Source organism: Lolium perenne, chromosome 5, assembly GCF_019359855.2.
Source record: "Lolium perenne isolate Kyuss_39 chromosome 5, Kyuss_2.0, whole genome shotgun sequence".
Classification (NCBI taxonomy): Eukaryota; Viridiplantae; Streptophyta; class Magnoliopsida; order Poales; family Poaceae; genus Lolium; species Lolium perenne.
This window is the reverse complement of record NC_067248.2, coordinates 60,907,106-60,918,035: the sequence shown is the minus strand read 5'-3', so window position 1 is coordinate 60,918,035 and position 10,930 is coordinate 60,907,106. Positions and strand designations below refer to the sequence as shown.

The window sequence follows — 10,930 nt, the reverse complement described above, 5'->3', positions numbered from 1 at the left end:
GTTGATCGACTACTTTAATGGTTGCACGCGTGCACGCATCCGTGGCATTGCGGCTCAAATTAAAATTATGCGAGAACCTTTGTTGGTATTTACAGTTTTATGGTTTGTTATCTATCTTTAGTTGCCTTCAGAAAAGTACAAGATTTGTTGTGGAAGAAAAAATAGTGTGAAGACCTCGAAGATTTGCTATTATCTTTTAGCCTTTATTTCGTAATCGTTGGAGACAGCTCGTGTATCTCTACCATATGTACTATTTATTATTATGAATATATGTGGTATTGATTGTCAAAAAAGGAAATAGTTTTGCATTCTTCTATGTTTTGGTTGAATGAGATTTTCTTAAAATTGCACTCTTATCTTAACTACAATTACACACCCCTGGCTAAACAACAGTTGCTCTTTACTACCTAATCAAACCTTTTTAGAAAAAATGCAAATACATTAAACAATAATTCCACTTTTCAGAATCGGTCAGACTCAAGAAAATCCTAATAAGTGCAGACAGCGATGTACAAAATCGCAACTTTTTTCCAAAAAAAAAGAGGTAGAGGAGGAGGAGTTTTTTTTTTATGTGAAACTAATATGAATCCAACTTCGTGTTTGTGATAATTTACATGTAGGAGGCTGCATCGTACATCCACTCCCCTAGCGAGATAAGCTCACTTCTTTAAATCACAACTTATAATACCTTATATTCTTGTCTACAAAGGAACAAAAGCTACCATCTTAAGTACTAGTGAAGAGTGCAAAATTTCAGACACCCCAAAGTCTATCAAAAAATTTATTGTTGTGTAGTCACGAACACAATGAGTTAAGATTTTTCAAGTTGGTTTTCAGTTTTTTTTTTTGAAACTTTGAGGTGCCGTATTTGAATTTTCAAAAAAAGGACTCCAAGTATCCAGATCTAAAATGAATTTCCCAAACTAGACCTTCACTTGTATGAGCATGAGAAGAGGACACCTACACGCATGCTCCTGCTCTCCCGCCGCCCACCACGTCACGCATGGCGAATACGAACGACTGGCTTATCGGCTTTGGTCCTTCACTTCACCTCCTTGATTCTGTTTCGACTTCTGGCTTGACTCTTAAGTTCGCCTCTATGTATATAAAAGATGTCGCTCCTATCCTAGAGAGACACACATCTCCACACTAGATCTCTTTCCCGAGGCCCGAGGGTACCCCTTCTTTTCGGGTTAAAAAGATGGGAAAACGCCTTTCTCTCTATAATAGATTTTCAATTTCTACTATTACCAATCTGTTTAGACTTGTTCTTTTCATACTTCTATCAAGATGACATGATTAGTTTATATTCTAATGGTTCTGGTAATGTTTTATCTACTCCGTACTGTTTTTATTGATCAAACATGTGAAGTTGCTCATACATCCAACACAAAAATGCACCCCGATGGCACATCCTCTTTTCGGTACAAAAACCACATTTCCTAAATGTAAAAGGTAGACATGTAATTTCCGAGTCCATTGTGTACTTGTAAAATTTCAAGGAAGAAGTATTGTGCGCTTTGAATTTTGTTTTTTCTCAGAAGGCAGAAATGGATTTATTAATGAAAATTTACAAGAACATAAAATACATAAAAAATATGTGTAAACTTTTTATTTTATTAATTTCGAATTGAGTTTGCATATCAGGTGATGGGTGATTCTTTTGGCAGTTCAACCAAACTGTGCATATGATAAATATACATTGATCGCTGAACCCAGCTAAAGAAAGTAAACAATATGAAATTGCGCACAGATGATGAACAATATGGATCTGATACAGCCTTAGGACTTCACTATTGAATGCTTCTTTTCAAACAGTTGGTCTATTTTATACAAGTATAATGGGTTAGCCAACCTCACTTGGAGATTAATGTGCACAGCTAAGAACAACAACACTGCTGAATTACTGAAACCATCACCAAGCTTCTGCTCTTTGAGCTGATCCTGTGATGATTGTCAAAGGGAAATGAGAACAGAAAAACAGAACAGAGTCAACTAGAGATTGTACAACTTCTTTATTGCTATGGCAAACCCTAAAAAAAAATCAGATCTAAGGTACTAGCAAACTGAAACACTAACTTTTGTTTCCACGATCTGTACAACAATCATTCTGTACACCAGTCAATGCTACAACAACTCCAGCTGGTCACCGTCGTCGTCCTCCCCTGCAAGCTTCTCAATCAACAGCTCCATTGTATTGATATACTTGGGCATGTAATGTTCCCCTACCATGGATTTCCCCAGTCGAATCTTGCTGTAGAGATGTCGAGGTGTCTCATATAGGGTGACAACTTCCTCCTGGCCACCTTGCTGACTTGTGTTTGGCTCTGCAGCTGGCAATGCAACCATGTGCAGTATTCGTCCTGGAGGATATAGCTGGAGGGGATATTCGGAAGGTCCTGACGGTGGCAGTTCCTGCTGCTTGCTGGTCAAGGATTCTTGAAATTCCATGGCCTGTCCTTTGTCAGTTCCTATCGGAGGTGATTTATTGTCCTCTCTGTTAGTGTCCTCATCGTCTGACGCTCCAAGAGAAACTGAGGCTAGTTTCTGAGCTGCTGCTTCAGTGTCGCTTTTTTCAGTTCTGTCATCAACATCAGTTTCATTTGTCATGTCCTGAGTATGTTTTTCAGGGTCAATAGCCTGCTTCTGTGCAGAACCACATGACCAGCAAACTAGCGAAGGGCGTTTCTTCACATCACAATGGATATCTTCTGAAGGCTTAATCTCAGCCTGGCAAATCATATGGCATTATGTAACAACAACATCCATCTGTTTCAATAAATAGTGCTTTCAAGATATACTTATTATACCTCAGATGTGTAAGGCTGAAGCATATTGGCATCGACAATCTTAGATCTTGGATCAGATACAAAGGGTACATGAGCTCGCATGAAGCTCACAGAGCGATTGACGAAACCTAGGAATCTAGTCTGTTGAATCTGTTCACGAAGTTCATGCACCCAAGTTGATGCCATAACCTGAGATCATTGACTGCAACGGTAAGTATATATGATACTCCCTCCATTCCAAAATAAGGGTCACAGATTTGTCTAGATTTGCATTTATCTAGACACGATTTAGTGTGTAGATACATGCGAATCTAGAAAAATTTGTGACAGTTATTTTGGAACGTAGGTAGTATCTTTTACCAGAAAAAAGCATTTTATAGGACGGATATTTATTTTTTGACACGAAGAAGTGCATATCAGCTATGGGATGTGGATGTCATCATGTATGATTCCTACTTAATTTGGCATCATTCTTTATACGGGCTCATAAATGTAGGTGTCTGAAGGTACCTCTGTACGGAGCTTGGCAGTCGAAACTCTGCCAAGGGATGGCACTACATCATTTCTATTGACAATGGTCGTAATGAAGTCTTTACACGACTCAGCCAAGTCCCATGTCATGCAAGCAGCTGAGCAGTAACACTAGAAAATATTAATATCTCAAACAAAGTATTTGCAATTACATAGATCATATGTTTGCAGCACCAAGAAGATAAATTAGTATTTTACAGATGTTAAATACTCATATTTCAATACTGAGTTAGTTGTTTGAATAACATAAATTTTGACATATGACATACGGTCTTCAGTAGTAAACATATTATTTCCTTAGATTATAAAGCATACCTGGACCAAATGCGATACATGTAGATGATGATAACCTATCATTCTCACGTAGAATGCATGTCAACAACGCCGCGATACTAGCACCCATTGAATGGCCAATGATCTAAATTAACAACAAATGATGTGATGTGAGTTAGCTAATAGAATAAAAAAATCATCTGCGCTGGACAAGTAGCAAGCACAATGTATTTCGATAACTTTATTACCAGGAACTGCCAGACAACATGGAAGATCCATAAAGAAAAAAATATAGTTTACTGTCAGTTTGATACAACTTAAAGCACAAATATTTTGAAATGATTTATTCAACCGCTCTAGGGTTGCTTAACAGATACAGTTTGGACATAAAGGAAATGGTTATCTCACATTTAGTAGATGCCTAAAGCATATTATCATGTTCATTAGGGTAATTTTTACATTTTTGAATGTTGTTTCCACTAATGTCTACTTGTCTAGACATAACTTTTGTTAACCCTAGAGTACTTCGTATGAACCACGTTTAATTTTTACGTGTCATGTTCGGCACTAGAGAATCTTAGGAAATCATTAAGCCAGGCTTATCTGTATGAGTACATCAATTATATTATATTTGGCTGCAATAAGTTGCTGTTCTACCTGTCATATAACGTTTGGCAATGTATCACTGTTCTTTACTGGCCTGAAATTTCCTGAGAATAAAAACTAGGCTCTAACCACAATAATCTTTCAAGAGCAAGCATGTGCTTTTGCAATACGTGGTGCTACATTTTCTGTACTGCAGAGAACACTGAAGTAGCATCTGAAGAGTAATAAAACAGTAATGAATTACCATAATTCTGTAGTCTGGGAATTGCGCGGCTGCTTTACTGAGGCAAGGAGTGGCCTGACCTGCAATCCAGCGAGCCGATGTAGCCATTCCACAATGCGCATATCCCAACACTAGGTTGGACACACGACCACCTTTAGCCACAACATGATGAAACGGAATGTCTGCTCCAGTTGCTGCCGTCAGCCGTTCCTTAACACTGATAGCCCCCCGAATAAAAAGGAGAAAGCATTTTGAACTTCTTTCACGCACAACTGTGAAAGCAGGCTTCAGAAACTGCACGATAGCACACAATTTCAACCAAGCTGTCCTGATTTATAATCTTTACTAAAAGGAACAGCAAGACTATTGGCTCCAACATGTTTTGGTATGCATAAAATCAGAGGCATAATTTAAACAATGGAGCATTGCGTGGTACTTACGCACCCTCGCCTTAGATTTCTTAATAAGAACATCACTCTCATCATAGCCACCAAACTCTAAAAACACTTTGTATGGCTTCTTTGAGAAATACATGCACAGCTTCATATATCTTAGTAGTGAAATCAGCTCCTCCCTCGCCCTAGGCCCTCCCAGTGGGACAGAATCACTGCCAGCATACTCATGCTGCAGATTACCCTGATACAGTAAAGTGACATCATACACATGATAAAGTATGCCTTTCACAAATATAACAGCTGATAAATACGGTGATGCAAGCAAATAACTTATTCTTCTTTACTAAGCAAATAACTATGGTCTTTGCCTGAAGTTTGGTATTCAGTTTCAAACCTAATAATTGCTTCACATTAAAATCGCAGAGTCTAATTAGGGGAAAGGCTAGTCCAAATGCAATGAAAGCTGACATTCCATGCTTGAAATTTCTTCCCGCCAACGAAAACAGAATAAAAATATAAAATACACAGTACTAAATGTCGAAATGCAAAAAGTGGATGAAAAGGGTAAAATAAAAAAAGTATTATCTGTAGGAATCGAGCAACGAAAAATAATGAAAAGTTAATCAGATTATTTAGTGCTAAATCTTTTTTAGGGGATTTAGTGCTAACTCCTTTCCTAGATGCTTCACAACAAAGAAGTAAAAAATCAAACAAATAAATATACATTATTCGTGATCAGCTATTTGTTTATACTAGCAGAGATTAGTCCCATATATAGATTCTCATAGCAACAACCCACACATACCTAGTCATCCATCTTGAAAACTAAGCATGGGCACCCACGTAAGTACTAAAAGCTTCTAATAAAAGGTAAGATTGTCCTCATAACCAAAGGCGATCAACGAAACAGCCACAATCTTGACCAAGAAAATTCAACGGAAGCAACCAATTCCCTCCCTTGTACGCATCACCCCACTACCAACAATAATAAAGAAGAGAAAAGCAATCTCGCGCAAGAACACCAAGACCAAGGAGACCAAAATATCTTCTCCTTGTGACGGGAGCGCTGCGTACGGGGCTGCTACTCTGATGATCGGCACGGCGCGCGCACCTGCTGCCGCATGTAGTAGTTGATCCCGAAGGCGAGCTCCCCGAGGGACCACTTGCCGAGCGTCTCCCCGTAGGCGAAGCGCACGGTCCTGGCGGCCTCCACCACCGCCTCGCCCCACCCTTGCGGGGCCCGCTCCGGCCACCGCCGCCCCCGCCTCGCCCGCCGCCGGGACCGCGCGTCCTGCTTCCTCCGCTCCCTCGCCGCCGCGGCCGCAGAAACCGCGGAGGATATCATCTCGTCCTCCATGGCGCCCCGCCCGCCAACTGCTCCGTCGGCGCCGTCCCCGCAGAGCCGGCCCGACAGCACCAGGTAGACCAGCACCGCCGTGCCCGCCGCCGTCGCCACCCCCGGCGACCCCATCGGGGCACGGGGACGCGCGCGCGGGTAGAGGGGAGCTGTAGAGGGGAAGGGAGTCGTCGTTGCCTCGTTTGGAGTGGAGTCGGAGACTGCTGCAGCTGAATTGGGGAGGGCGTTTCTTGCAGCTTGCAGCTTGCCGCGGGTTGCCGGGGAGAACGGCTAAATTGGCAGGGAGGATGCGGCCAGAAAGACGCTTTTACCCCTGGGTTTTTTTTTGCTTCAGCTCGATCGGGCCCTACCTTGCGACGAGGGACACTTGTTTTCCTTTTCGTCCAAGTAGCACACCAACGACAGATTGTTGATGAAGCCTAAGGACTTTTTGGGTCACAAGTTCGATTCCAAGCTTAAACTTTAAGTTTTTGGGTCGCAAGCATGGTTATTTGTAAAGGACATATGGGACTTCTTAGCACAAAGTGCGTGTGTATTGTGACTAAATGAAGTAATTCTACGGAGATAAATAACCATGCTTGCGAAAGCATGACCTAAAATCGTCAAGCTTGAGCCTGACCCGAGACATGATAAATATACTTGTATTTAAAATTATATAGCAATATTGTAATTATCTAAGAGCTTAGATAATTTTTCCCGACATGGATGGCTGCATATTAGGCGGATTGAAGCCAACAAAGCTTAGTCTAGTTGGCTCCTTTTGTCTGCCTTTATAATTTATTTGTTTTCAGACTTGATAACGGTTGTGTGCATCTTAGTTATGCAGAGGCTGGGTGTAATGCTTGAATTTTTTGAGTAATGAAACGCCCTTAATCGAAAAAAAATCTAAGAGCTCAGATAGAATTAGCTTAAACATTATATCCAAACTCCTTTGGGCTTCTGGTTCAGATTTCTCATGCTCCTTATGTTTTCAAACTATTGCTAGTTGAATTAAGCTGGACGCCTCATGCGGGTAAGCAAAACCTACAATGTTCTTAACTTAATGTGATATCGTAGAATCAACTCACACAAATTTTATTTAGAAACTGAAAATAATCTGGAAAAAATGTTAACATACACGTGTGCTATATCCATACCTCAAAAAATATTCAGCTAAAAAACTGATCTACATTTATAGAAACAAAAAAGCATAATTTTGACTATGAGTAGTGTTAGATTTGGGTGAATAGTAATTTGCACTATTCATAGCTCAGTTTTTTGTTTGTTTTGGATCTCTAACTGTAAATACAATTTGAATCTTCAATTTTATTCATGTTGTATATATGACACAGACTGGTGTTGTAATTTTATTTCATAATTTATTAACATGTTTTGTATTAAAAAATTATTTTACGAATCCTACTTAAGGGAAGATCCTATTGCCATATAATAGGGCACATACTCAACGTTGGATGTTATCGCCTTCTAGGGTAAGAAATGATAAGGTTTAGCTAACCTTGTGTACCTTCTATTTGTCGAATTGCTAATCCGTCTTAATATAATGTCGCAATCATTCATATTCTTATCTTAATGACTACGTGATGCTAATTAGATTCAGACCCTATCATGGAGCTGGCCCTGCTAGCTACTAGCTAGGATGCACATGATTACTCCCTCCGTCCACAAATAAGTGAACACGCGCGGTTTTCAAGAGACCTTAAATTTTTTGTAAAAAATCCCTCATTCCAAATAAATCTTCTCATTAATCAAGAAAATGCTTTGATTTAGGCGCTAATAAATGTTGTGCATGCTAGTAACCAATAAAACAACATTGAGAAACCAAAAATGATTAATGAGAGCTGAGATCAAGGCATGCACTAAGGGCATAAACGTAAAAAACATACCAAGAAGTCTAGATGTACACTTATTTGTGGATTTTTGAGAAGGCTAGATATCCACTTATTTGTGGACGAAGGGAGTAGTCCCAAAGCGCGTATTGGTTTTAAATTGCACCAATAATAAGGTGTTTCCTACCACTAGTTAACTACATACAGTATATAAGTATATTCGACATTAGATGGCTCAACTATATATGACATTTCACATACTCAAATTTCTTAATTTGATCCCCTGGTCAGATGCGTGCTATTTTTTTTCCCCACTGAATGAATATTCCGCCTTTATGAGACACACAGATGTCAAACCTGGGGTTTGAACTCTGGTGGGCTGGGGTACAACCACCCTCCTAACCACCCAATCTCAGGTTGGTTCTCAGATACGTGCTATTTAACCGTATACTGTCTTTGAAATTTATTTCGTATAGATTTATCGGCAAAAGGGTATTCTGGTCAGTCCAAGTGCACGACAGGAGGATGGCAGCCGCCTGCTGCTGCTCTCAAAGCTGGAATCATCAATTGCCGAGGGAGAATATGAGGAAGCTGGAAGCATATGCATGGAAGCTCTCCAATGGTGTGACCCCACCATGCTGAAATAAGAGAGGATAACACAACATAACTTAATTTAATTAACAATGAAGTAATTTTAGCAGATCAACACTGAATTTATCAGCCTGCAATTTATTTTAGAGAAATGGCAGCAGCAGAAGCAAGCTCAATCCTGGAGGCAAGGTATAACCTGAAGGAATCGTGTATATTCTTTCGGTATCTCTGCGTTTTTATGCCTGGATATTCCGTTCTTACAAGGCTTTGAATGCCTAATGATTTGATTTCCCCGTACGTGCAAGAAAGGGTTATGGAAGAAGTGTGAACTACGCACCTCTCACTCTCCACGAAGTAATGGCCGATTGGCCCGGAAGCCTACACCACTTCACATACACAAGCTAGGCAAGAAACCCAACATTCGCTAGAAGAACACTATTATGTGCACAAAAGATGTTACACATCACGTACATTGGCGTAGTCAACTTCAAAACTAAGACCTATATTTTAGAAAAATTGGCTCACCTACTGCACACGTGAGAAAACATTTAGATCGAGAATTTTGGTACACATATGGTAGTTACAAACTTAAAACAACCTTTAATTTTTTTTTGTAGAACATACAAGTTCTATATAATTTTAAAAATAGAACTATGTAGGATATTCCTTTTTTGCGGTAAGAAAACAGAATATTCCTACACGTACAACATGTGAATTTGCTATCCGACTTGCTTAAAATTTGAGAACACTCATTTTGATTTTTCTTCTAAGTACATATGAGCTGGCGGAACAAAATGAGCTTTCCTAGTAACATCACTATATGAAAAACTAGAAATGAAATAACAGAAATACTCCCACACAAATAAATCATGATCAAAATAATTCGAACAGTAGCAAATAAATTATCATATATTTACAACAGATAGTTAAGAACACGTATAAATAACAGTTAATAAAACTCCGAAAACTCAACTAGAATGAAATAAGTTATATCATATATATGCTCATTAACTAGTCGAAGCCGCCAACCTCTGCATCAAAAATGATGCACACAACCATTTTATTGAAGTTAATGTAAGGCAACGAGGTTAAAGTCATCAACACACGGAGTACATAATGTAGACATCTATGACAAAACCATTAGAATGCATAAATTCAACATCTGCGACTAAGTCCTTTTCTTCTACAACCTGACTAAGTCCTTTCTTGCACAACCTGTCATATATCTTTTCATGTTGGCCTCGAAGAAAGACTGTATTAAATGTTTGATTATGATATGGAACCGGCGTTCATCTAAGATGTGATGTGACATTTTACGAAGCTTGCATGTTTACCTTTTTGGTGCATTGCATGCTCGCCTAATTAACATTCCAGTTTACCTTAAGTGTATTGCTTGGTATGCCACAAGTTGAGGTGGAAACTGGTAGTGGATTATCTGAACTATTATTCATGTTCAAAAAATGGAATATATGTATGTAAAAATATCTGCATCCGGCCAAAAAAATTGGAAATAAACCTAGGAACTATCCAGATTTATTTTTAAAATAATTTTTGAAGCCAATGTGAATATGGAGAAGGATATATCCATATCCGAACAATTACATTAGACAATTTTACTAATTCCACCACTATATGCAAATCATCTAACGTAAAAAATCCAACAAGTGGTCAAATATATTTTTCGAAGAAGTAACTGTTGTGCATTACATTAGTATACATATATACTCCATTGTATAATTTGTAAGACATCAGTCTACTACTCTCCGGCCTGCATTTGTTGCATCGAGTTTCCAAGCGCCGAAGCATTTTCTCCGCACACACGAATTAGAGCAAGTACAATAAGGTACAGTCAGCTGGCTATAAGAGATAAAATATTATATGTTTACTTAGTTGGAGGAGAGACTATGAGAGAAGAGGAGTGGACTCTTATCTAATAGCAAGCTCTAGCACGTGCTCCTAGGCACTATGTGAGACTTAAAGGTGAACCATGTATTGTAAGAGCAACTACAATAAGTTCTAGTCAGCTGGCTATAAGGATTAAAATAGTATATTATTGCTTAGTTGGAGGAGAGAGAGGAGGAGAGAGAAGGAGAGTGGGCTCTTATGCAAGAGCCAGCTCTAGCACGTGCTCCTAGGCACTTTGTGAGAGTGAAAGGTGGGCCACACATTGATTAAGTACTACATTTTTATAGCTCACTATTGTATATGTTGGCTCTAAGTTGGCTATAGATGACATGGCACTTGGCTTATAGCCAGCAGCTGGCTACACTATTGGAATTGCTCTAAAAGTACTACACTTTATAGCTTACTATTGTACACGCTAGCTATAAATTGACTAT

General features: G+C 39.2%; 1 protein-coding gene across 1 annotated transcript; it reads right to left on the bottom strand.

Moving 5' to 3' along the window:
* Positions 1-1,884: 1,884 nt before the first annotated feature.
* Positions 1,885-6,382, bottom strand: LOC127299307 (uncharacterized). Its single transcript, XM_051329247.2, has 7 exons — positions 5,929-6,382; positions 4,867-5,058; positions 4,444-4,716; positions 3,636-3,738; positions 3,300-3,418; positions 2,811-2,978; positions 1,885-2,730 (listed from the first exon to the last, which is right to left on the bottom strand). The coding sequence occupies exons 1-7, from the start codon at positions 6,286-6,288 to the stop codon at positions 2,128-2,130; spliced, it is 1,818 nt and encodes a 605-aa protein (XP_051185207.1). The 5' UTR covers positions 6,289-6,382; the 3' UTR covers positions 1,885-2,127.
* Positions 6,383-10,930: the final 4,548 nt, after the last annotated feature.

Bases quoted from the DNA above. Each gene is read 5' to 3' on its own strand.
- LOC127299307 (XM_051329247.2), bottom strand. From the start codon at position 6,288: ATGGGGTCGCCGGGGGTGGCGACGGCGGCGGGCACGGCGGTGCTGGTC. The intron at 4,717-4,866 runs GTGCGTAAGTAC...GCTATCGTGCAG, and splicing joins TTAAGAAATCTAAGGCGAGG to TTTCTGAAGCCTGCTTTCAC. The intron at 2,731-2,810 runs GTATAATAAGTA...ATGATTTGCCAG, and splicing joins TTCAGCCTTACACATCTGAG to GCTGAGATTAAGCCTTCAGA.